We start from the raw sequence: 25,818 nt of genomic DNA on the forward strand, positions 1-25,818 counted from the left end.
ATGGCGCCGGCGGGCGGGGGCGGGCCGGCCCGAGGGCGCCTCCTCCTGGCGGCGCTGGCGCTGCTGGTGGCGCTGAGGGCGCGGGGGGCCCGGGGCCTGGGCGCCCCTCCGCGGGGCGCCGTGCTGGGCATGCGGCTGGCGAGCTGCAACAAGTCGTGCGGGATGAACAAGGAAGGCATCATCTACGTGTCCGAGGGCAGCACGGTGACCCTGCGGCTGTACGGCCAGCGCCTGGGCTCCATCTCCAGCAGCCTCATCTCCTTCACCGAGGTGGACGACCCCCGGGACGCCCACAACTCCAGCCTGTGCCCCGAGCTGACCAAGGACCTGGAGGTCCACCAGCTGGTCAACGTGAGCCGCGGCAACACGTCGGGGCTGCTGGTGGTGGTCACCAAGTTCCTGCGGCGCAGCGAGAACATCAAGCTGTACGCGCTGTGCACCCGCGCCGGCGCCGACGGGCCCTGGCAGCGCTGGAGCGACAAGGACTCGCTGCTCATCCTGGTGGAGGAGGAGGGCAGCCTCCTGCCCCGCTGGCTGCACGTCCTGCTCATCCTGGCGCTGCTCGTGCTCTCGGGCATGTTCTCGGGCCTCAACCTGGGGCTCATGGCCCTGGACCCGATGGAGCTGCGCATCGTGCAGAACTGCGGCACGGACAAGGAGAAGCGCTACGCCCGCAAGATCGAGCCCATCCGGCGCAAGGGCAACTACCTGCTGTGCTCGCTGCTGCTGGGCAACGTGCTGGTCAACACCTCGCTCACCATCCTGCTGGACAACCTCATCGGCTCGGGCCTCGTGGCCGTGGCCTCGTCCACCGTGGGCATCGTCATCTTCGGGGAGATCGTGCCCCAGGCCCTGTGCTCGCGGCACGGGCTGGCGGTGGGCGCCAACACCATCGGCCTCACCAAAGTGTTCATGCTGCTCACCTTCCCGCTGAGCTTCCCCATCAGCAAGCTGCTGGACTGCGTGCTGGGCCAGGAGATCGGCACGGTCTACAACCGGGAGAAGCTGATGGAGATGCTGAAGGTGACGGAGCCCTACAACGACCTGGTGAAGGAGGAGCTGAACATGATCCAGGGGGCCCTGGAGCTGCGCACCAAGACGGTGGAGGACGTCATGACGCAGCTGCAGGACTGCTTCATGATCCGCAGCGACGCCACCCTGGACTTCAACACCATGTCGGAGATCATGGAGAGCGGCTACACGCGCATCCCCGTGTTCGAGGACGAGCAGTCCAACATCGTGGACATCCTCTACGTCAAGGACCTGGCCTTCGTGGACCCCGACGACTGCACGCCGCTCAAGACCATCACGCGCTTCTACAACCACCCGGTGCACTTCGTCTTCCACGACACCAAGCTGGACGCCATGCTGGAGGAGTTCAAGAAGGGTAAGACGCGCCCGGCTCCTCCGCCCCTGTACCCCGCGCCGCCCAGGCGAACGGCCTTCGGGGCGGCGGCCGGGCCCGAGCGCCTCGCCGTCCGCCGGGCGCCGTCGGCTCCCAGGGGATGTGCCGGAGGCGGGGAGCGGGCAGCCAGCACGTCCGATTGGGGTGGGGAAGGGGCGGGGGGCCTCCCGGAGACCACCTGAGGCCCGGGGAGCTGGCTCAGGGCAGGTCGACGGGGCAGGGCCGGGAGGTTGGGGTCTCGGGTCCTGAGGGCTGGGATGGGGACTCGCTGGCGCCGCCACAGGGCTTGGGCCCGCCGTGGCGTCGGGGGGGCTGGTGCGCGGAGGCTGGAGAGGCGGGCGGGCTGGAGCTGGCTCCGCGGAGCGCGCAGGGGAGCGGTGGGTTACTCGGCTCCTCAGTATTGTTGCCTCCCCGGCCCCCTTCCTGCAGGCCGGCCGGGTGGTAGTTAGAGGGGCCCTCGGGTTGGCTCAGCAGCCTCCGAGCTCAGGGCACACACCCCTTTCCTTCCAGAGAGACCTCTCCTCCCCCTCTCAGAAGCCGGCAGGGTGACAGTAAACAAGCTAGTTAGGGCCCAACCCCCCAGGCCATGGTGGGGGGGGATGGGAAGCGATATACCAAGGAATGGGGAGGGGGTGCATTCTAAACCCCGGGCTTCGCAGGCAGGCCTAGGGCTGGGACCCGCAGTCACTTCTGGAGCCAAGGGCGGAGGCCAACGCTGGGCCACCGCATCAGTGGGCGGCGGAAGGCCGGGGAAGAGCTGGCCTTGCCCGGTTCTGGCTGGAAGGATGCTTGGGTCAGGGCAGGGTGGGGGAGCGGTTGTCCCCCACCCTCCCTCTTTAAACTCCAGCGACCTGTGCCGAATTAGAGGAGGCCTGAGCCCCGAAGCCCCGGGGACACCGCTGGGCAGGGGGCCGCAGGCAGGGACGCCTTTGTGTGGGTGATGGCCAAACCCAGGGAGAACTTTGGGTGTCGCTCAGGAGCCTCTTTCCCAGGGACTTGAGCCCAGGACAGAAGAGCTGTACTAGGAGGGGGGGGATGGACTCGTGCCCCCCACACCCACCCCGCCGCCTCTGGGCTGTCACCTGCCACGGACATAGGAGCATGATGTCACCTGCCACAGATGCAGGAGCATGCTATCGCCTGCCACGGACGTGGGAGCGTGATGTGGTGGTTGCACCCACAATGGTAGGAGCATATCGTAGTGGTAGCTTCCAAAAAGGCAGGGTGTAACATGGCGGTCACCTGCCACGGAGGCGGGAGCATCACGTGGCCATCACCTGCCACGGAGGCGGGAGTGTGACATGGTTGTCACTTGCCACAGAGGCAGTGTGATGTCACCTGCCACGGAGGCAGGAGTATGATGTCACCTGCCACGGAGGCGGGAGCGTGATGTCACCTGCCACGGAGGCGGGAGCGTGATGTCACCTGCCATGGAGGCGGGAGCGTCATGTGGCCCTCACCTGCCACGGAGGTGGGAGCATGATGTCACCTGCCACGGAGGCTGGAGTGTGACATGGCCGTCACTTGCCACAGAGGCGGGAGCATGATGTCACCTGCCACGGAGGCAGGAGCGTGATGTCACTTGCCATGGAGGTGGGAGTGTCATGTGGCCATCACTTGCCACGGAGGCGGGAGCGTGACGTGGCTGTTGCCCGTAACGACCTGCACTGGGGCCTGTGAGGTCACTCCAGGTTTCCCCTTCAGGTGATCTCTGCATTTGGCCGTGCGCTGTTGAGGACGTGGCGAATGGCGCAGCGTGCGGTTTTGGAGACTTCGTTTTTAGCTAAGGAAGCCACGTCAGCAAGGGTGGCTCAGCCGGCTCTGTCGGCAGCCATGAAGCCAGGGTCCGGCCAGCGCCTCTGCTGGGCGCCTGCCACTGCCCCCGCGCTGGGGGAGGCCTGGGCCTGCGCCTGCCGGAGTGCAACCTCCCCGCGGGTCTGCTTCCTCCCAGCCCCCCAGCTTCCTCGCTCCTCGAGAGTAGGGGCCGGGGTCGGGGGCTGGGGCAGGGCTTGGGGGGTAAGGGCTGGGCTAGGGCAGGGCCCCGGCTGCGTTTCCACCGCTCGGCGCCGGCCCCGGCTCCGGTGCATGCTGTGCAGCACGTGAGCGAGCGTGAGGTGCAGGACCGCCTGGCAAGTGCCGCTGGCTCTGTGGTTTCCTGGGTGCCCCAGGACGCTCCGCCCCGAGGCCTTTGCCCCGACTCCTGCCTTAACCTGGAAAGTTCTTCCCCGGGTGGCAGCCTGCCCGCCCTCCTGCGTCGTGCTGCGCCAACGCCCGTCCCCGTGACCCCTCCTGCCTGACCCCCGGGCTCCCCCAGCCTGCGCTGGTTTTCCTTTCCCCGTGGCACGTGCCGCTTTCTAAAGCGCGTGCAATAGCGGCTGCGCCACGGCGCTGTTTACCGCCCGCCTCCCCCCACTGAATACGAGCTGCACAGGGCAGGAGCCTGGCTCGTGCACCCAGGGGCCCCAGCCCCGACCGTCCTCGGCACCCAGTGAGACCTCGGTGAAAAGCCACTGCTGAATGAACAAAGGAAGGAACTGTTGGATCTGGTAGAGAATTGTCCCCGGTTCCAGAAGTGTTAGACTTGGGGGACTGCTGAGGGATCAAGAGACATGTGGCAGCTATTGGGGGGGGGGGTTACCAGGGGTCCGGAAAGAGGGGGCGCTCCTGCCACGACCCCTGTTGGTGGTTTGAGTCAGAGCCTGGGTCTCCAGCATGATGCATGGGTCCCTTCTCCGTGCCTCAGTTTCTCTGTGAGTAACCATTCTGAGCGCTGTGCTGTGCCAGACGCAGGCTCCAGGAGTCAGCAAGGAGCTGCCTGGCCGGGGAGCGAGGCCACACGCACCCCCTGTGCTTGAGCCTTGGCCCTCCCGCGCAGACCCTGCCGTGCCCTCCGCCACGCCGGCTGCTGTGGCTGGTTTGCCCGCAGCGCCAGGCCCAGGCAGAGGCCCCTGGTCTGCTCCCAGGCCCTTGGCGTGAGGCCAGTGCTCCAAGCCGCGCCCGGGCGTGGTGGCTCTCCGTGGCCTGCCTGCCCCCTGCCACGCGGCCCTCCCCGAGCCCTCTCACCTCCCACCTCTCCCCGCACACTTAGAGCCCCCGCTGCGTGGCCTGGGCGCAGACCCCACCCAACCCCTTGATGGCTGCAGCTCAGGTAAGGCCCAGTGGGCTGTAAGCTGCGGGGAGACGGGGGTCACGGAATGCCCCTCCCGCATTCCCGTGCGTGCCCACGTCCAGTTTTCCCACTTGCTTGATTTTATCCCTGAAACAGCTGTATCAGGGCAGGAAAAGACACCCTGTGGGGTTCGCCTCCGCTCTGCCTTTCCACGACCCGACACCCCTCGAGCGTCTCTCCCCCGCCCCCTCGTCTGCACTGCATTTGTTTGTTCCACAAACATTTAATTTCTCGAAGTAGTCTGCGTGTGAGACACCCTGCCAGCACTTGGGAAGTAGAGATGAGTCAGCCGGCGTCCTCGCGGGGCCAGGAGGGGCCAGGCTCCCTGCGGGCTTGCTGGGCCCCCCCGGGGGCGGGGGTCCTGGGGCCACCCGTCATCCCGCGCCCCTGGAGCCGGGCCTCGGGGGGGTGTGGGGTCTGAGGTTCCTGGCCTGGGGTTTGGTCATGCCGTCATTTGGCTGGCTGGGGAGCAGCCGGCAGAGGTGGTTGGGGGGGGGCCATGGCCGTGAACTGGGCACTTCGTGCCCGGCGCGCACTCAGGTCGCCTGGGGTGTCGGGAGGGGCAGGTTTGCAGTCACCCGGGGCACCCTGCTGCTGGTCCCAGACCCCACGGAGCAGCTGGGGGTGGTGGAGCACACCCGGCGAGTGTGCAGGTGGAAGGTGCCCCTGTGGGCCCAGGAGGGGAGCCAGGACCTGACCCAAAGTTCTGGGGGGGGGCATGGATATGTTTCAAGCAGTTGAGCTCCTGCCTTCCACATCGGAGGTCCTGGGTCCAGTTCCCGGTGCCTCCTGAGAAACAGAAATGAACAATAAGCAAAACAAATGAAAAAGCCAACTCAGGGGAGCCCAGGGGTCTCAGTGGTTGAGCGCCGGCCTCCCACATACGACGTCCTGGGTTCAACCCTAGGCCCTGATACCTTAAAAAAAAAAGTCTGGGGGCCAGCCGGGGGCCTGCAGACTGGGGGCAGCGCCGGGGAGTGTCAGCAGGCGCAGGGCCGGTGGACGCGGCTGCGTGAAGGAGACTTGGAAGGACCACAGTGCATGGCACTTGGAGGCCTCCGCGGGCGGTCAGGAGGGCGAGGACTGGCACCGACGTGGGGCAGGGCGCGAGGGCGGCTGGGGGCCGGGAGGGCAGCCGCTGCACGTCGGGACTCAGGTAATTCTGGGGAAACTGCCTGGAGTCAGGCATTTGATCCTAAAAAGCTGCCCGAGGGGGCTGCCTTCCTGGACGGTGCCCTGGGCAGGGGCAGGTGCCAGCGGGCGGCTGCCCCTGGCTGGCTCAGGCATGGCCCTGGGGGCCGCTGTGGAGGGGCTGGCACGGGGGTGCGGCCCGCCCCCCTCGCCGCAGCCTGCGGGAGCCCAGGGAGGGCCAGGAGGGCCAAGAGGGCAGCCCTGTCGTGGCTCTTGACCGCCGCGCCCTTCCTAAGCACTGCCGGGTGCCGGCACTAAAAGCGTCCAGACCCCACGCGAGTTTACTTTCCGTGCGCCTTGCGCTTGTGTTGGAAAGCCCAGCTCCAGGGCCCTGTGGGCACTTCTGGTCAGCGTGGGCGCGTCGTACTCTCGGCCTGGGAAGTAGACGAGGACCCGGCACCCTGCCGTGCAGCTGAGAGGATGGGAGCCGCCTTCTGGGGTTCGACTGCCCCTTGTCCTCCGCCCTGGGCACGGGGCCCCCATGACCTTGGGTTACCCCCCTTATCTCACCTGAGCAGGCCACGGCTTCCTGTGGAGAGGGGCTCGGGGCTCCGTGCCCAGCTCCTGGCTCGTTTTGGAGACCAGCACCCCGACTGCTGGTTCTAGGCCTGTTTTTTCATTGTGTGATTTTCAATTTCTCGTGTTTGTTATTTTCTCTACTGAGGAAGAGATGCATCTAGTTGTCAGAACTTTAAAAACACACAAAAATGTGTACAAAACCATTTATAAGCCCGTGGCCCAGAAAGAACCACCTTTAATATTTGATGTATTTTTGTAATAACTTTTTAAATTTTTTACTTTAATCTTTTGGTTTGAAAATCTTATAAACAATCGCAAGGTCAAAATCATTTTCCTCTTTACAGCCGCCCGTGTGTGTTTTCACATTGAAATCATTGTCTGTGTGCAGTTTTGTGCCCAGCATTTTGGAATAGAGTTTAGGTTTGCTTTCAGTTTTCTCCTCTAATGAGAGATCCTTGAGATTCTTGGGAAGAACCAGAGGCCTTCCAGGGAGACGAGGACTGGCCGCCGGCAAGGCTGGGGTGGAAAGGCGAGCCTGGAGGGCTGGGGTGAAAGCTGCTGCTGCGGCTGCGGGCAGCGCCTCCCTGCTGCAGGGCCCGTCTGCTCCCCGGGCAGGTGCTCGCAAGACTGGTTTCCCCGCCTCTGCCGCCTGGTCTGGGGCCAGCAGGCAGCCTGGAGCCCGGGAGGGCAGCCCCAGGCAGGCGCACCCCCCCAGTCCCTCCAGGCAGGCGCACTCCCCCCACCCAGGCAGGCCCACCCCTCACCCAGACGGGCTCACCCCTCACCCAGACAGGCTTACCTCCCCACCCACCCACCCACACAGGCGCACTCCTCCCCCTACCCAGGGTGGCTCATTCCTCTCTCCACCCCCTCCCTGGCAGGCTTATTCCCCCCCCCCCAGGCAGGCTCATTCCTCTCCCCCCCCCAGGCTGACTCATTCCTCCCCCCCCAGGCAGGCTCATTCCTCTTCCCCCCCACTAGGAGGCTGGCTCATTCCTCCCCACCCCCAGGCTGACTCATTCCAACCCCCCCAGGTCAGACTCACTCCCCCCCAGTCAGGCTCGCTCCTCCCCCCCTCCCCTGGCAGACGTCACCCCACGCCTGCACAGTGCACACGCATGGCCACCTGGAGTCCTGCTGCTTAAATGTAGGCCCACCTCTCACCAAACTTTGTTAAGAGTTGAAAGTTTAAAAATCAGGAAATGCTTCTGCAGCGCAGCCTGTTTCAAGAAAGTACAAAATAATGACTGACTCTCAGACTCAGAAAAACTTCTCTCGCGGGGCTGGTGATTTGGTCATTCCCGTGAACCACAGTCGGCCTCCGAGGCCGCGGCCGGGCGCCTGGTCCGCGTAAGCCCCCGCGAACGCCAGCTGCGTGGTGATGATGGCGCTGCCGGCCCGCGTGGCCCCTGCCCCCGCGTGGCCGCAGCGGCTCTGGGGCACTGGCCAGCGACCCAGGGGCCTTTTCGGGATTAGGAGCGTGTGGAGCGCAAAACCTCCCTCTGTCTGCCCTTACGCTGGTTCAGATTCCATCGTCCCTGCGTCCCGGCCCAGAAGCCACAGCGTAGGACAGAAGTGCCTGGGAGAGGCAGTTAGAGCCCAGGCCAGCCTCGGGTCCTTCCGACTTTTTCCTGCACTTTGGGGAAAGGCCAGCGTGGCCTCCTGAGGGCGCTGGGACGGCCGCGTCTTTACTGCAAGGGGTGGGACGGGGGCAGAGCACAGCAGGGTCACCAGCCGGACCCTTCCTAGGGGTCTCCAGCTGGAGAGGGGCGGGCCACGAGAGAGGGCAGCCTAGACGCCCCGACGCCAGGGCCCAGGGCTCCCAGCTCTCCCAGAGGCGGCCCCAGCGTCCCAGCACAGGGCAGCCTGCAAGCCCCCGGGGCACAGGGCAGGGACGGTGGGAGGCTGCGTGGCAGTGAGACCCCCGCGCCTGGCTGCGTGTACTGCCTGCTGACTTCCTCCAGGTCCCCAGGGGCCCTCGCTCCCAACCCGCGCTCCCCCGAGCTCGTCCTCTTCCCTTCTGTGCTTTGTGGTGTCGAAGCCTCGCACTTCTTGTCTTAGGTTTCTTCCTACGTACTTGATGACTTTAAATGGCGTCTTTATGACTTAGTTTTCCAAATGCTTGTTGCAGGTGTAGAGAAATAGAATTAATTTTAGTGTATTGACCTCGAATCCAGTGACCCTGTGGAATTCACTCAATTCTCAGTTTACATTTTGGGGCATTTTCTGGGTACGCAGTTAGGTGGTGTGTGGATGAGGACGTTTTCCTCACTTCTAAGCCTCACGCGTTCTCCGTCTTGTTCTTGCCTCGCCCCCGGCTGGGCCCGAGGACGATGCTGCGCTGCAGGGGTGCTCCCACGGCCCCCCCAGGGGTGGCTCGCGCTGGTTGTGTCAGGGAGTTCCTTTCCGTTGCTGGTTTGCTGAGAGTCTGCGATGAGGCGGTGTTGGATTTTGTCCCATGCTTTATGTTGAGGTGGTTGAACCATTTGTTGGCTTTTTCTTTATTCTGACTCACACCGATTGACTTTTTTTTTTAAGATTTATTTATTTATCTATCCCCCCTTGGGGCTTTTTCCTTTCTTTGCTGTCTCTTCTCTGTGTTCATTCGCTGCACTTTTTTTCTGTATCTGCTTGTCTCCCTTTGTTGCATCATCTTCGCGGGCGCAGGCGCGGGCCGTCAGCTCTCCGCGGGCACAGGCGGTCAGCTCTGCATGGGCGCGGGCCGTCAGCTCTCCGCGGGCACAGGCGGTCAGCTCTGCCTGGGCGCGGGCCGTCAGCTCTCCACGGGCACAGGCGGTCAGCTCTGCCTGGGCGCGGGCCGTCAGCTCTCCGCGGGCACAGGCGGTCAGCTCTGCATGGCGTGGGCCGTCAGCTCTCCGCGGGCACAGGCGGTCAGCTCTGCCTGGGCGCGGGCCGTCAGCTCTCCGCGGGCACAGGCGGTCAGCTCTGCATGGGCGCGGGCCGTCAGCTCTCCGCGGGCACAGGCGGTCAGCTCTGCCTGGGCGCGGGCCGTCAGCTCTCCGCGGGCACAGGCGGTCAGCTCTGCATGGGCGCGGGCCGTCAGCTCTCCGCGGGCACAGGCGGTCAGCTCTGCATGGGCGCGGGCCGTCAGCTCTCCGCGGGCACAGGCGGTCAGCTCTGCATGGCGTGGGCCGTCAGCTCTCCGCGGGCACAGGCGGTCAGCTCTGCCTGGGCGCGGGCCGTCAGCTCTCCGCGGGCACAGGCGGTCAGCTCTGCCTGGGCGCGGGCCGTCAGCTCTCCGCGGGCACAGGCGGTCAGCTCTGCCTGGGCGCGGGCCGTCAGCTCTCCGCGGGCACAGGCGGTCAGCTCTGCCTGGGCGCGGGCCGTCAGCTCTCCGCGGGCACAGGCGGTCAGCTCTGCATGGGCGCGGGCCGTCAGCTCTCCGCGGGCACAGGCGGTCAGCTCTGCCTGGGCGCGGGCCGTCAGCTCTCCGCGGGCACAGGCGGTCAGCTCTGCCTGGGCGCGGGCCGTCAGCTCTCCGCGGGCACAGGCGGTCAGCTCTGCCTGGGCGCGGGCCGTCAGCTCTCCGCGGGCACAGGCGGTCAGCTCTGCCTGGGCGCGGGCCGTCAGCTCTCCGCGGGCAGAGGCGGTCAGCTCTGCCTGGGCGCGGGCCGTCAGCTCTCCGCGGGCACAGGCGGTCAGCTCTGCATGGGCGCGGGCCGTCAGCTCTCCGCGGGCACAGGCGGTCAGCTCTGCATGGGCGCGGGCCGTCAGCTCTCCGCGGGCACAGGCGGTCAGCTCTGCATGGGCGCGGGCCGTCAGCTCTCCGCGGGCACGGGCGGTCAGCTCTGCATGGGCGTGGGCCGTCAGCTCTCCGCGGGCACGGGCGGTCAGCTCTGCATGGGCGTGGGCCGTCAGCTCTCCGCGGGCACGGGCGGTCAGCTCTGCATGGGCGTGGGCCGTCAGCTCCCGTGGGCGCGAGCCTGCCTTCCCGAGGAGGCCCCTGACGCGAACCCAGGGCCTCCCGTACGGTAGACGGGAGCCCAATCGGTTGAGCCACAGCCGCTTCCCTTTTTTTGATACTTTTTAATGACAAGGGAAAATCCAAGGAATGTACAGTATTTTGAAACTAGGATATGAAGCTGTACGCGATGACCCAATTTGTGGTGGAAATGTATATTGTGATATTTAGTTTACATGTGTTCAATTTGAAAGACCAAAGGAAACACACTAACAGCAAAAAGCTTTGGAAGGCAGGATTGCAGGTGACTTTAATTTCCTTCTTTCTGCTTTTTTGTTACTAGTATCAGGAAATTAACATGTAAAAAATTAGATGTTTAAAAAAAAGAAAAGAAAATTAGAACCCTGACTGGATCGTTGATGATTCTGGTGAATTATTGGTTATATTTTTTTAGACGTGGTCATACTCTTGTGGTTGTGCTTTTAACAGTAAGACCTTGTTTTTTTAAAAATTACATGGGGGGGGGGTATATATATACTATTTATTTATTTTTTTGAGGTACCTGGACTGGGGATTGAACCCAGGACCTTGCATGTGGGAAGTCGGCACTCAACCACTGAGCCACCGGGCTTCCCTGAGTTATTTTTCCCATTTTTCTTGTATGTTTTTGTTTTTCAGGAGGCATGGGAACGGAACCCGGGACCTCCCGTGTGGGAGGTGGGTGCTCAATGGTTTGAGTCACACCCGCTCCCTGTTATGTATTTTTTATTAGAGAAGTTGTAAACTTACAAGCGGTTACACACAGCGTGTAGAATTCCGCACGTCACCCGGCAGCGACACCTTCCCGTGCTGTGAGACGTTTGTTCCAGATGGCGAGAACGCCAGCAGGCTGTCACCACTGTCCCTGGGGTACATTTGGTATATTTTTTCCATACACCGCTAAGAGTCCTTGTCTTTTAATGATACACATTGAAATATTTACAGATGAAATCTTGAATTTGCATCAAAATAAGCCCGGGGAGTAGGTGGGAGAAGGGATGAAACAAGACCGGCCCCTGTACCCATGACCGAGCTGTGCATGGTGACACCGTGTGCTTCCCACCGTCGTGTACCTGGTATTTTCCCGAATAAAATGAGAGGCTCCAGGCTCAGTGGCAAATCAGGAGGCTGAAAACTGCCCCAGGGGGACAGACAACTTTAGGCTCCCCGTCAGCAGCCCACCCGGGGTGCGGTGGAGGGGGCCCCCTGGAGGGCGCAGTGAGGCTGGGGGAAAGGGGATCTCCACACTTTTTTTTTTTTTTAAGATTTTTAAAATTTATTTCTCTCCCCTTCCCACCTCCCAGTTGTCTGCTCTCTGTGTCCATTCACTGTGTGCTCTTCTGTGTCCGCTTGCATGATCCGGCGGCACCAGGAAACCGCATCTCTTTTTTGTTGCGTCATCTTGCTGCGTCAGCTCTCCGTGTGTGCGGTGCCACTCCTGGGCGGACTGTGCTTTTTTCGCGTTGGGCGGCTCTGCTCACGGGGCGCACTCCTTGCGCGTGGGGCTCCCCTACGTGGGGACACCCCTGCGTGGCACAGCACTCCTTGCGTGCATCAGCACTGCATGTGGGCCAGCTCATCACATGGGTCAGGAGGCCCTGGGTTTGAATCCTGGACCTCCCATGTGGTAGGCGGATGCTCTGTTGAGCCAAATCCGCTTCCCACAAGCGGTGCTTCAAGAGGAAATACGCGCTGTTTCTAAACACCTTGTTGGAAGGGCCTCAGATGGCCTGTAGCACATAATTTGTCACCCCGGCACAAAATGCACCTCTGAGGAGGGTCCTCGTTGCTGCCAGTGGCTGCAAGACCACACGTCAGAGGCTTTTCTTAACAACTCTGACTCCTGGCCAAACGCCAACCAGGCGGCCCCTGCTGTCTCACCTGGAAGCGTGCCTGCCCGCCCTGCCCGTGCTCTCACGCCGCCTTTCCCTTGGGGGGCTCTTAAACCCCCGTCCGTCCGTGGGGGCACTGGGTTGAGTCCTCAGCATAGCCTGCGGCTTGGCCTCGGGGCACACCTGCCCTGGCGCGGCGCCCTCCGGCCGGGCGAGCCCACTGGCCGCCTGCGTGTGAGCCGCACTAGGCCGCCTTCCCCTGGACGCGGGGGTAAGGCGCGGTGACGGAGTCTGGTGGTGGCGCCGGGGACAGCTCTGAAGCGCCCAGCAGGAGTGCCGGGGGCTGGGGCACAGCCCGAGACCCCGTCCACGCAGACCCTTTCCGTGTCTCTGGGGAGCGGGTCATGTGCTGCGCCTTCTCCCTCTCATCCAATAGCTTATTTATGGAGCACCAGCTGTATACTCAGCCTGGTGCTGGGCCTCGAGGAGTGATTCGAGGACAAGGACGGTGGTGTGTGCCCATGAGAGCGGGCAGGGCAGTCACCCCGCCCATGCCCCCGCCCTTTGACCCCAGACGCCACGCCTAGACGTTTACGGCCGTCTCTGTGGGCTGAGTGGTGCCTTGTTTGCAGTAGAAAAAGATCCGGAACCTTCTGTGAGTCCCTTAGCAGGAGGGACAGGGCCAAGTGCCTCGCGGCCCAGCTGCACAGGGTGTTTTTAAGTTAGAAAGTAAGAAAAAAAGTATAAATTTATTGTTGAAACAGTAGGGAAATGGAAAACGATTAAGAAATTAAAGTCACCCTTAGCCCCCCGCCCCGCACGTGAATATGTTGGTACATTTTCTCCAGGAAGTCAGCAATAAACCATATCATTTTCCCCCGTCTAAAGTGCAAACAGCAGCCTTCATTTGTTCTGATTATAAAAGTGAAAATAGAAAACCAGGCTTGCTAACTGGAAGATGCACCTGGAAGAGTGAAGGAGGCCCCTGCCCGCCGCGCCCTCCCCTGCGTGGCCGCTCCCAGCCCCCGCCCCTGCCCTCGCCCACTGGTCTGCGTGCCCCCTCCTCGCGAGGAAACTTCCCAGCAATGGAAGGCGAGGCCGCTGTGGCCACGCTGCCAGGTGCCAGCGCCCGGCAGAGGGTCCTGCCAACGCCGGGATGACCCGCCCCGTGTGCCTTGGCCAACGCGACTGGTGAGACATGATCGTTCCTCTTGAGCATTTGCAGCCCGTGCTTATCTGCCTTTTCTGTTTCCCGTTTTTCTGCGTCCTCCTGTGCCTCTCGCGTGGGGCAGGTGTGGTGTGACTGCTTTCTAAAGGCTTCGGGGAATACTCTCCTCTCCACTGCCTGGAGCCGCCGTCTTCCTGGCGTGCGTTGCTGAGCTGTCGTTTTCCGTCCATCCCTGCGCCAGGACCGCGCCGTGTCAGTGCCCGTCTTGTCATGTGTGGAAATTAAGGACCAGGGTGCCAGTCTTATCCCATCCACCCGTCGCTGCCGGGGACACTGGCCGTGCTCTCTAAGCGTGTAACTTCCCCACCACTCTAGAGCAGGGGACAGAACGAGAGGGACCCCTGCGCAGAGCCCCGGGGACCCCGCGGCAGCCAGCCCTCCGGCCCGGCATTGCAGTGCACTGGGAGCCAGGCTTTCTGGGGGGCTCAGGCGGCTGCCCCCTGGCGCTGCCCATCTGGTTTGAGCAGAGCGGCGTGGCCCGGAGGTCCGGGCTGGTGGGCACACTAAGCGCTTCTCTCCGGGCGCCCAGGCACCCACGTGAGCCTCCTCCTGGCGCAGCCATGGCGCGGCCGCCTTGGCCAGCCTCCCAGGGACCGAGGGAGCCCTGCTGCGGGTTCCGATGACTCCGGGCCGAACTGCCCCGGGGCTGCTGGGGAGGCGGGTGCAGGCCGAGGTCAGTGCTGCCGATAGCCACTCACTCCTGCTGGAACCCGGGGGGCCAGGGGGCCCACGTGGACGACACCCCCTGCGTTGTAGGCACCTGGTGTCCTGGCCCGGCCCAGCTCCTCCTGCTAGGAAAGGCGGCCGGAGCTGGTGGGTGGCCTCCGGGGCCAGGGGCTTCCAGCCAGCAGGGCCCTGCTTTTCCGCCAGCCTTGGAGGGCGTGGGGAGGGGCACCGCGGGGGTTGGGGGCTGGGCTTTGGGCGCAAAGGGATCTCGACCCGGGAAGCTGGCATTCCTTGGAGACTGGCTTTTATGGATTCAGCAGATAGTTTCCAGCACCTTCCAGGTCTGGATGGGGGTGGGCGGAGCCTGAGGGGAGGGGAGGGGCGGGCCCTGGGCAGAGGAAGGGTGGGTGGAGCCCGAGGGGAGGGGGCGGGCCCTGGGATGAGGAGGGGTGGGCGGGGCCCGAGGGGGAGGGGTGGGCCCTGGGCAGGGGAGGAGTGGGCGGGGCCCGAGGGGAGGGGGTGGGCCTGGGGCAGAGGAGGGGTGGGTGGGGCCCGAGGGGAGGGGACGGGCCCTGGGCAGGGGAGTGGGCGGGGCCCGAGGGGAGGGGACGGCCCTGGGCAGAGGAGGGGTGGGTGGGGCCCGAGGGGAGGGGACGGGCCCTGGGCAGGGGAGTGGGCGGGGCCCGAGGGGAGGGGGTGGGCCTGGGGCAGAGGAGGGGTGGGTGGAGCCTGAGGGGAGGGGACGGGCCCTGGGCAGAGGAGGGGTGGGTGGAGCCCGAGGGGAGGGGACGGCCCCTGGGCAGAGGAAGGGTGGGTGGGGCCCGAGGGGAGGGTGTGGGCCTTGGGCAGAGGAGGGGTGGGTGGGGCCCGAGGGGAGGGGACGGGCCCTGGGCAGAGGAGGGGTGGGAGGGCCTGAGGTGGCAGCCCCCGCCTCCTGACCCGCAGTCTGCTGGGTTGGGGCCCAGGGCCCCGGAAGGCCCCGGAAGGCCCCGGAAGGCCCCGGAAGGCCCCGGAAGGCCTCCTGAGGAAGTGAAGGCTGAAGGTGAGGAGGAGGTGGTGCGGTGGGCTGGGGTGGAGGAGGGGTGCAGGGGACTCAGGGTTGGGTCCTCCCCTCCTGGCACCCTGACCCCTGACCCCTGACCTCCCAGGACCCCCACTCCAGCTTGTTTGCCCCTGTGCCTGCCCGTCTGGGGAAGACCCGAGCTGGCCACTGCTGGACAGAGGGCCCCAGAGGCCGGGCGGGTGGGCAGCTGCCGGGGGGCCGCAGCTGGGGGTGCCCTGGGTGGGGCGGGCCCACGTGCCTCCTCTGGGCTCCCCGGAGGCCCCCTAGCAGTGCCCGGCCCTCGAGGCTCAGGAGCGCTGTCCCGCGGGGGTGCATTCCGCTTTGTGAAAAGTTACCTCGAGGGATGGGCCGGGGGCATGGGCGGCTCTTGGGTGCTTCTCTTAAATTTTTTAGGTTGAAATACTTGAAAATTTACGGGACAGTTAGAAAAATAATAGAAACCCCATACGGGGGCCAGCGCACCCCGCCTCCCCAGGGCCGCAGCTCCACCCCTTTGCCACCTTCGCTGGGTCACGCTGTCTGTCCGTCTCACTTTCTCTCTCTCTCCATGTCCCTCTGTGTCCATCGCGTGGTCTCTGTCGTCCCTCTAGCCTGCCCCTGTGCTGCACGTCTGTCCGCCCGTTGTTTTCCGAGCCTGCACGGTTGTGCACGGCCTGCCCCGCGAACGCGTTTCCCGAGAGCGCGGGTACTCGCTGAGGTGGCCGCCCGCAGCGCAGGCCCGGGGGGCTCCGGCCCAGGCCTGATGCCCTCGATGCTTGCAGAGAGTCGCCTGGGTGCCCCGAAGGGGAGGCTGGATGGAGTGGGTGAGGGGGGGAGAGGGAGAGGCGAGGACGCTTACTCCCCACCACCTGGACCGCCTGGAAGGACGGGGCTGCCACGGGGGACGGAAGCCGGGGGGCGGGACCACGAGGAAGACGTTGGCCCCCGGGGGGGCCGGCGCCAGTGGGACCCTTGAGTGTGGAGCTCAGAAGAGGACCGGCTGGATGACGTGGGGTTCCTTCACATAGGTGGCACTTAAAGGCGCGGCAAGTGGCCAGCTCTGTCTGGCCAGAGAGGGGAGCAGAGTGGGGGGGCTGCAGGGGCCTGGCGTGGGGCGTGGGGCGTGGGGAGCGGAGGGTCTCCAGGGGGAGTGGGCTTGGCCCCTGGGCCGGAGAGGGCGGTGCTGTGGCCAGGCTGGGGGGAGGGTCTGCCCTGGGCAGGCAGGTTGGGAGAAGGCGCCTGCACAGCGGGGTCTTGGGGCTCTGCGGGCGAGGGGCCTCTCGAGGGCTGCGCTGGCATGAGGGGAGCCCCCCGAGACCGCCCTGGCTCGTCCAGCGGCTGTGCTGATGCCCTTGCAATGGTGGGTGGGGGCCGCCCCCCCGGGCTCCCGCCGCGCCTCCCCTTTGAGGAGGCCGCCCTGAGAACGGCCTCCTGTCCTCCCCCTGCCGGCGGCCCTGAACCCGCAGGCCTTCCCCGGCGGGGTGTTCCGAGGTGGGAGGCCAAGCACATCCTCTGCAGAGCGGGCCCTGCGTCCCCTGGCGCCGCCCCGACCTGGGCCACCCACCCCGCAGCCCCCCACCGGCTGCCCGTAGCTGCCGCTCTGAGTCCCTGTGGTCACCTCGGGCCCGGCCCGGTTTTGCCGAGGGGAGCCGCGTGTGTGCGGGGGACAGGCCCCGTGGCCCCTCCACAAGTCCCAGGGGCCCAGGGCCAACGGGTGGGACCTTGCTGTTGTCATCCCACGAAACCAAGTGGTCTCGACCCAAAATGACTCTTCGGTGTTCCTCTCCATAAAGGCACTAGCAGTTCACGGTAGAAACTTGAGAAAGTGCAGAAAAGGCAAGAAAACACGCACGACCCCGTGGCCCCAAAGGTGTTAGGTTTTGGTGGAGGGTCTCGGGACGGGTCTCCCTGCTCTGCTCTGACTCGGGCTCCCCCCCCCCAGGGAAGTCCCACCTGGCCATCGTGCAGAAGGTGAACAACGAGGGGGAGGGCGACCCCTTCTACGAGGTGCTGGGCCTGGTCACCCTGGAGGACGTCATCGAGGAGATCATCAAGTCCGAGATCCTGGACGAGTCCGACATGTACAGTGAGTCCAGCCCTTCCCACTCACGGTCCGTGGGGGGCCCAGCACCCCGCACCCAGGCCGGGCGCCCGCCCCGAGCGGCGCGCTGAGCCCCAGCTCCCGCCCGCAGCTGACAACCGGAGCCGCAAGCGGGTGTCCGAGAAGAACAAGAGGGACTTCTCCGCCTTCAAGGACGCCGAGAACGAGCTCAAGGTGAAAATCTCGCCGCAGCTGCTGCTGGCCGCTCACCGCTTCTTGGCCACGGGTGAGAGGCGGGCGCCCCGGCGCGGGAGAGGGCGGCGGGCGCCCCGTGCCGTCCTCCTGCCCCGACGGTGTCTAGGGAGACGCGGCCCCCTCTGGAAGGGAGCGGGGCCATCGGGCGTGCTCGCCGCAGTTGTGGGCTGGGAGCCGGGGGGCACCTGGGCGCTGGGTGTGGGCGGGAGGGAAACGGGGCCGTCCCCTGCCCACCCTCTGGCTGCTGTGTCCCGAGTTGGCCCCTAGGGCAGTGGTTCAGGGCTTCCCTGGGGAGCCAGGTGACGGGTTAAGAAGCGCCCATCTGTCCCCTCCCCACCCGCACCTGCCCACGGCCTGGCCGGTCCTTCTCGGGCTCTCCTGCGGGGTAGCGATGGTGGTGGCCGCGGCAGCAGCACTGACGAAGCACTTGGCTAGAGCGCGCCTACGTGCCTTCCCTGCCTGCTCCCCTGCAGCCTCGCAGCCGCCCACGACATCCTAATCCCCGATTTTCAGATGAGGAAGTGAGACCCCGAGAAGCCAGTTAGCGCAGGAGCCCCCGCCCGAGCGCAGGCAGGCAGGTGGCCGGGGCCCGGCCCTGCGCCGCAGCCCCGTGTGAGGTGCCCCTCTGTCCCCGCAGAGGTGCCCCTGTTCAGCCCCTCCCTGATATCGGAGAAGATCCTGCTGCGGCTGCTCAAGTACCCCGACGTCATCCAGGAGCTCAAGTTCGACGAGCACAACAAGCACTACGGGCGCCACTACCTGTACACGCGCAACAAGCCGGCAGACTACTTCATCCTGGTCCTGCAGGTGGGCCGGGAGCCCGCGCGTCCCCTGCCCGCCCGGGCCGCGGCGTCCGCGCTCTCGGTGACGCGGCCCTGCGCTTGCAGGGGAAGGTGGAGGTGGAGGCCGGGAAGGAGAACATGAAGTTCGAGACGGGCGCCTTCTCCTACTACGGGACCATGGCCCTGACCTCCGCGCCCTCGGGTGAGTGCGGCCGCCCTCGGGGGGCCACGACCAAGGGCACGGCCACGCCGGGCTGTGGGCAGAGGCGGCGGAGGCCCGAGCTGCCAGCGGGGGCCTGGGAGGGCAGGACCCCGGCCCCGGGGGAGGGGTTCAGAGGCGGCGGCGGGGGGGGGGGGGCTGGGACGGGGACTGGGGGAGGCCGAGCCGGTCCCTGAGACAACGAGGGGCCTCGGGGTCCAGAAAGCCCCCAGGTTTGGCTGTCACAGGACGATGGGAGCCGCTGACGGGGTTTGAGCAGAGCAGCAGCACAGCGAGAGCAGAGGACTGGCAGCGGCCGGGGAGCCGGCCTGTGAGGCCTGGGCGGGGAGTCAGAGGGCCGGGTCCCCACCGCCCGGTGGACGGGCAGGTGGCGGGTGGGCGGGATCCAGGGCGCAGCCTTGGCCTTCTGGCTGTGGGCGGCTCGGACAGGTCAGGGCCCTGGGGCCAGGCTGGGGCCGAGCAGGCCTCCGACCACAGCCCCGCTCCGGCCCCTGCCCGCGCGGCCCGGCCAGCGTGGGGCCCTGCGGTCCCACCCCAGCTCTGCCGCTCGCGAGTTGGGTGGTGCCGCGAGCCTGGTGGTGGGGGGTGATGACGGGCTGAAGGGTGCGCGGCCGCTCGTCCTGCGTGGGACCTCTGCTGTCCGCCGACCAAGGGGAGCCCCTCCCTGGCACACACCTCGGCCCCCGCGCCGCCCCTGCTGTGCCGTCCCTGCTGTGCCACCCCCCGGGGCACCACGGTGTGCCCGGCTCCCCAGGGAGGGTGCCGACGGAGAGGACAAGCTCCTCGCTGGGCCTGGTGGGCCCCTCTCGCCCTCCCGCACCCCAGCCTGTCCTGGGTGCGCAGGGTCCCCGCTCTGCCCCTCGGCCCGCAGGTGCTCAGCTCCCGTCGCTGGGCCAGCAGCCCGGGGAGGTGACCCGGGCCCGGGTCGCTGTGGGAGGCGCCCTCTGCCACTCTGCCCCCCCTCCTGGGCCTCAGGTCTCTCTGTCCCGCTGCTGGGGTCCCGGCCATGCCCCCCGCCTGCCCGCACTGACCTTCTCCTCTTTCGATCCAGCGCCTTCAGCCCAGCCTGGGTGCCCGCCTGGCAAGCGGAGCTCCCTGCTCTCCTGGCTTTCAGGTAAAGTGGCAGGGCCAGAAGAGCCCCCTGCCGCCTGCCGCCTGCCGCCTGCCGCCTGCGCCCCCCTCCCCAGGCATGGGGCTCCACCGCCTGCCTCCCACCTGCTCCTCACAGGCTCCGCTTGACCTGGACCCAGGGTTTGGGGAGGGGCTCCAGAGGGCATCAGTTCTAGGGAAGACACACGCAGTCACCCCCGGGCACGCGCAGTCACCCCCAGGCACGCGCAGTCACCCCCAGACACGTGCAGTCACCCCCGGGCACGCGCAGTCACCCCCAGGCACGCGTAGTCACCCCGGGCACGCGCAGTCACCCCCGGGCACACACAAGCACACCATAGATACAGTCATCCAGACACACACACAATCACCCCCAGACACAGTCACCCCACACTCACCCCAGACGTGCTCATCACATACCCATAGAGACACTCTCACACACTCGCATACACCCATACACCCATACACACATTCACTCATAAGCCCAAAGACCCACACTCAGTGTACATCCACACCAAAGACACACTCAGCACACCCACACACGCATAGCCGTGGACACACATGTTCACTCCACACACACACAGCCACATGTTCACACACACGTGTTCACACGCGCACTCACACACCCACGGCCATTGGGCTCCGTCTCACGCACGGCCATGGACACACACAGCCATGGCCACCGGCTCACGCGCCCTCTCCTGCCGGCCGTGGGGCAGGCCGTGGCGTCCTCGTGATGCTGAAGGCCGCCCCGCCCGGGCGCCTGCCCCCTGCTCCGCCCGGATCATGCGTCACCCCCTCCCTCTGCCCTGCCTCCGAGCCCCCCGCCCTGGGCCCCTCGGCGATTACTGGCCAGCGTCAGGGGAGCCGCCTGGCGTGAGGCCCCAGAGCGTGAGTGAGGACATGTAGAGCGTCCCGCTGGTGCTCGGTCGTGTCCGGCTTCTCCTCCCTACAACTAAGCGTAGCCTCGGGTCAGCGAGCTAAGGAAGGGGCCCCGGCCAGCACCTGCCCCAGGACTCAGGCCGCGCCTGTGAGGTCGTCCATGACCCCCACGCACACCGAGGCTGCGGGGGCGGCGGGAGGGCCCTGGCCCTTCGGGACCCCGGCAGGGGTGCGAGCCCGTGGACGAGCGCGGGAGGTCAGGGCCAGCGTGGCTGGGGGCCCCGGGCCCTGCCCCTCCTTAGCTGGTCGACGCACTCTTCTACTCGCCTCTGCTCAAACCAGAGAGGAAGCAGCGAGAGGCGGTGGGGGAGACGCTCGCCGTCCCTCCCGGAGCAGCCAGCGTCCCCTCCCGTCCCGCGCGGGTCCTGCGTCCTGCGAGGCGGGAGGGCGTGAGCCCGGCCTGAGTGCTCGCTGTCCCCCGCGGCCCACAGGCGCTGCTCCCCCGCCTTGCGTGCCGCGCACCGCTGCCTGGGGGGCCTGCGCCCTGGCACGATTGTGAATTACGCGGGACGCAGCCTCTTTTCCCGCAGCCTTTTCTGTGCACGGAGCCTGCCCTTGGCGAGTGCTAGAAATAATTAGACTGCTTGGCAGTGCCTGATTGCTTAATTAGGTTAAGGAAAAAGTGATTATGTCCTTAGATTAGTGTTTCAGAAATGGAACGCTGCGTGTCAACCCCCCTTTTCGGTTGCGTTTATTGTTTTAATTATAAAAGTAACAGGCTCATTTGGAAAATTGGGAGATAGGAAAAAAAAAATTAAGAGAAGTAAAGAGCCCTGTAATTTCATCACCAAGCAACAGACACTCGATATTTTGGTGTATTTCTTTCTAGGACCCCCATTTTTAATAGGCTGTGTCACTAATTTGTGTTGGTATTAAATTTAGCTCCTCTTTCTGGGGTGTTAATCACAATTAAAGAGATTCCAGCCAGCCATCTAAACAACGAATGAGAAATACTAAGGAATACCCCTCTATTCTGTTAACGGGAGGCATCGCTCACATGACAGCAAGTGACACGTGCATACCATCATCTAGATGGCCACAGACTGTTCCCGACTATGTTTTCCTAGGTTTAAAATAAAAACCGAAGCTTTCCCGATGCTCGAGGCAGAGCTGCTCCCTGAAAGCTGCGTTGCCGCGCAGCCTCCTGGGTCCGGGGGGCTGCCGTCTGCGCCGGGCTCTGTGCTAGGACAGCCAACTCGTAAACTAAGCGCGTCGCGACCGCATGCCTTCACCCCGTCTGCGCGGGTCATTTCCCACGCGTCTTCAAACTAAGCGCTGGCGCTGGGCAGTACCGTGGCGGCCCTCGTCCTCCGCAATCGAGGCCGCGCTGCTGCCCTTTCCTGGTGGGAACTGCCTGTGCGCCGCCGTGCGGCCTCCAGCGGCAGGAAGGAGACCCCCCCCCCAACATTGCCCTCCGGGGGCGTGTCGCTGGGACCACCCGGCGAGGACAGGGCGGGAGGCCGGGGGCTCAGCGCACACTCCTGGCAGAAGTCACGTGCGGAGCCGGATGTGCCCGAGTCGGGTGACGGGGTGACGGGGCACGTGGGCAGAGGTGCACCTGCGCGGTTACGTCCCTCGACACGGGCTCTCCTCGAGGCGGGCCGCGGCTTGCCTGGCGCCAGGGCGCTCGTCGTGTTGCCCCTGGCTGGTGAGTTTTGGAGCGCTCGGCTTTGCCCATCTTCGCTGGGGTAGACTCCGTAGCACTTGTTGCATGACCCTAACCGGGTTGCCTGGCAGGTTCAGCGCCGCAGTAGAGCTTCCCCCGCTTCCTGTGCCCCCAAGAGCTCCTCGCTGCGGCCGGGTGCGGGGGCCAGGCTTTGGCCCCGCGGGTACGGTCGGGGGACCTGGCCCGACGCCCCTGCTCTGCCCACAGACCGCTCCCCGCCCCACCCCTCGGCCCTCAGCCGCTCGGCCTCCCTCAGCTACTCGGACCGCATGGACGCCGCCGGCCCCCTGCCCGCGGCGGGCAGCAGCACCCAGCTCGGCAGCAGCTTCCTGGGCCAGTACGTCTCTGACTTCAGCGTCCGGGCGCTCACGGACCTGCAGTACATCAAGGTGGGCGTGTGGACGCTGCCCGGGGCCCCCGCCTGCTCCTCGCCCCCCCCCCCCGTTCCTCACCCCCCCCGCCCCGCTCCTTGCCCCCCGAAGGGCTCCCGAGACCCCCCTGTGGCGGTGCCCGCTCCTCCTGCCCGCAGCCCCCGGCCCGGCCCCTCCCCAGGTCCCGCGAGCCTCATGCCTTCCTCTGCAGATCACACGGCAGCAGTACCAGAACGGGCTGCTGGCCTCACGCATGGACAACTGCCCGCAGCTGGCCATTGATGGGTGCACCACCCACATGGACAGCTCCGAGAAGCCCGAGCTGCCCGCGGTGGACGAGACCACCACCCTCCTCAACGAGCGCAACTCGCTGCTGCACAAAGCCTCCCACGAGAGCGCCATCTGACCGGAGGCCGGCGCCCCCGCCAGCTCTGCAGGGGCCCCCCCCGCGGGCCCGCACGGAGATGGAGGGCCGCGTCGGCCACGAGGGGGTGCCGGGGGCCTGTCTAACTGAGCGGCCGGGGGCCCGGCGGCAGGTGGCGGCCCTGAGGGGACCCTGCTGGCCCCGAGGCAGCAGCTGCCCTGCCTTGGGCCGGCCGGGACCGCGGGCAGCTCCCACGAGCAAGGGCTGTTTTTTACTGAGAGATTTTCTAAATAAGGTTCATGCTCCTCTTTTTAAACATTTTGGGAAGGGAATAGGAAAGGGAAGACAGGGTTAAGGAACTCCATATGAAACAATGGTCATTTTCCAAAGAACTTTTCCAAGGGGAGGGTTTCTCACTACGGGAAGCCACAGCCATAACCTCCCGGCGCGCACCCGGCTCAGGGAACCCGCTCCTCTCCTTCCTCCGCCGCCTCCGGGGCGCTCGCAGAGGCCTGCCGAGTGGGGCTGCCCCCGGAGAGGAAGACGGCTCTTTCCAGGAGAGAGAACCCGATGAACGGCACCGAGCAGCCTCCTGGGCACGCCGAGGCCCGTCCACGCAGCCGAGGTCACGGAGCTCCGGGAGCTGTGGTCGCCGCAGAGGGCCAGGATGCGCCTAGAACTCCACGAGGGGTGCCCCGGCGAGTGGGCGAGGCTGGCGGGCTGCCTGGGGTCTTCGGAGGGTGCTGCCCCGCCCAGGCCCTGCCCTCACGCCCCCCAAGGCGGGGAGAGCACTAGGTTAGCGGTGACCAGTCCCTCGTCCCGGTCAGTGGCACCGCGTCGCTGGCCCTCAGTCCGCCCGTGTCCACCCCACAGGGAACGGAACGGCTCCGTGGCCAGCGGAGACCCACAAGGCACTTCCTTGTGGACTCCCCAGTCCCTTTGAGGGTTCGGGAACAAGACAGGTTGGAAACCAGCCGAGGCGGCTTCCTGCGCCTGGCCTTGTTTACACTTAGGGGACCCCGGGAAAGGAGGGTCTCGCCCGGGAGGCGGGCAGCCAGACTGCTGGGCTCCGCAGGGCGGCGCCCGGCCACAGCACGCAGGCTCCTTCCCGAGCGCCACGCCGGGCACTGCCGCAGGGCCTGGGCCCCGGGGCCTGCCAGGCGGACGGGGACTGGGGCTGAGACACAGCCGGGGCAACGCCTCTGCCCTCTGCGCGAGTCCCCGCTCCCTTCCCCGGCCGTGGGGCCCTGGTGCCCATGCACTGCCCTCCTGAGGCTGAGGCCCCACCCTGGGACCAGGCCGGGCCCAGCCTGCCCAGGCCGCTGGACATCTCCCGGGCACAGGAGGTGGGCATGCCGTGGGCCTCGGGCCCTGCTGGGGAGGCCCCTCCGACTTGAACAGCAGCATCCTGCCTCCCGAGCCCTGCAGGAGCCTGCAGTTGTGCTCCCGAGGCCCGGGTGCTGAGCAAGGGCGAGCGGTCCAAGGAGCGGGCACAGGCGCCCGCAGCTACCTCTCGGCGGTCAGGAGCAGCCGCCGGCTGCTCCCCGCCCAGTGCAGAGGCCGCGTCGGCGTCCACGGGTCCCGGCCCCTCCCGGGCTGAGCCGCCCCGGGCCGCCCGCCCTGCGTCTCCCCGAGGTGGGAGACCTTCACGGGCGGCGGCCCGGGGGGCCGGCGAGTTGCAGGCCCGCAGCAGGGACTCCTATTTATTTTGCATAAGATTTTAATTTGTATATTTTTGTGATTTATTTTGGCATTGTTACGAGTTTGACTCTCGGGGAGTTTTGTTGTTCTGAGTCTTGTGTCTTATGTCACAAAATAATAATATTTGCTAAACAATATATGGAATTTATTTTTGATTGGTAATAAAACATGGAATATGTGTAAATCTTGGTGAGCTGCCAGTTTCGTCCGCGTGGGTTTGGTCAGCACTCCTTATTGGCGCTCGAGACAGAAGTGGCCGTGGTTGAGGAAGTGGCTGCTTGCTACTGTTGCACGTGACAGCAAAGGACAAGTACTGTGGGGCCAGTTAGCAGCACACTGTTAGCAAGCAGGAAAGACCTTGGAACGTGCTCGAGGCTGCGTCCGCCGCCCGTGCACCCGCCGAAGCCCCACAGGCCCCGCACCGAGGGGTGGGAGGACGCAAGGAGCTGGTGCAGAGCGACACGTGGCTCTTCAACAGGCACTTGTCCTCCCGGCCACACCCCCGCCCGGCTGCAGCGAGGACGGTGTGTGTGGCCAGTGTGCCGAGGCCAGGGGCTTTTTGGGAGGCAAACGTGGGCAAATGTCTGAGGAGAGGGAGGTGCTGGGTAGGCAGAGAGGAACGAGGACATTGCAGACGGAAGGCGTAACAGGTGCAAAAGCCTGCGAGCAGCTGGTAAGGGCAAATTCTAGTCCTCGTTCATCCCGCACATCTGAGCGCCCACTCCGTGCCAGCGGCCAGCTTGGTCAGCTGCCACCTCCTTGGAGAGCCCTTCCCAGATGACCCATGTGACACAGTGCTGCCCGGTGCCTCTGTTCCGGGGTCCTTATCTTGCCCTGTTTTCCTCCACAGCACCTGTTACCAGGTGTTGAAGTAGAGATGTGTGTGTATTCTATCGTCCTGTGCTCCAACTGGAGCTCCAAGAGGCAGGGGCTGTGTCCTCTGGCCAGTGCAGCCCCAGCGTTGCATCAGTGCCCCGAGTGCTGCGGCGCTCAGGAAATGGCTGCTGAGTGAATACCCAGCCTGGACTGGACGCTGTGGGCTGAGCTCATTGCTCCAGAACCCTGACCCAACCTAGCTGGGAGGATCAGTAGAGGTCACCTGGAGGAAGGGACATTTGAGCTAAGACTTGAGAGACAAGCAGGAGTTAGCCAGTGATGTCACCCAGTGGGCATGGATTTTAAAACACAAGAGTAAGTACTTTGATAAAATGTGGAAGTGTCTTGTTCCAAATAACAAGTAAATGGCCCCAGGAGGGCCCACAGAGGAACTGAAGGCCATGTGGAGTCTCCGCGGATGCTGTGACTAACAGGATGGAACGAGGAATGGGGCAGCACCCAGAGAAGCTGGCCAAG

General features: G+C 65.2%; 1 protein-coding gene across 2 annotated transcripts; it reads left to right on the forward strand.

Annotated features, from left to right (window-relative positions):
* CNNM4 (cyclin and CBS domain divalent metal cation transport mediator 4) lies at positions 1-24,649 on the forward strand. 2 transcript variants are annotated; one of them, XM_004478377.4, is made up of 8 exons: positions 26-1,387; positions 16,956-17,099; positions 17,206-17,340; positions 17,947-18,116; positions 18,197-18,293; positions 19,363-19,425; positions 22,237-22,418; positions 22,612-24,649. In XM_004478377.4, the coding sequence occupies exons 1-8, from the start codon at positions 130-132 to the stop codon at positions 22,804-22,806; spliced, it is 2,244 nt and encodes a 747-aa protein (XP_004478434.4). In that variant the 5' UTR covers positions 26-129; the 3' UTR covers positions 22,807-24,649. The 2 variants fall into 2 exon arrangements, with proteins under 2 accessions (XP_058134097.1, XP_004478434.4); XM_058278114.1 differs by lacking the exon at positions 19,363-19,425 and having other exon boundaries at positions 1-1,387.
* Positions 24,650-25,818: the final 1,169 nt, after the last annotated feature.

Source organism: Dasypus novemcinctus, chromosome 17 (assembly GCF_030445035.2).
Source record: "Dasypus novemcinctus isolate mDasNov1 chromosome 17, mDasNov1.1.hap2, whole genome shotgun sequence".
NCBI lineage: Eukaryota > Metazoa > Chordata > Mammalia > Cingulata > Dasypodidae > Dasypus > Dasypus novemcinctus.

Bases quoted from the DNA above. Each gene is read 5' to 3' on its own strand.
- CNNM4 (XM_058278114.1), top strand. From the start codon at position 1: ATGGCGCCGGCGGGCGGGGGCGGGCCGGCCCGAGGGCGCCTCCTCCTG. The intron at 1,388-16,955 runs GTAAGACGCGCC...CCCCCCCCCCAG, and splicing joins GCTGGAGGAGTTCAAGAAGG to GGAAGTCCCACCTGGCCATC. The intron at 17,100-17,205 runs GTGAGTCCAGCC...TCCCGCCCGCAG, and splicing joins GGACGAGTCCGACATGTACA to CTGACAACCGGAGCCGCAAG.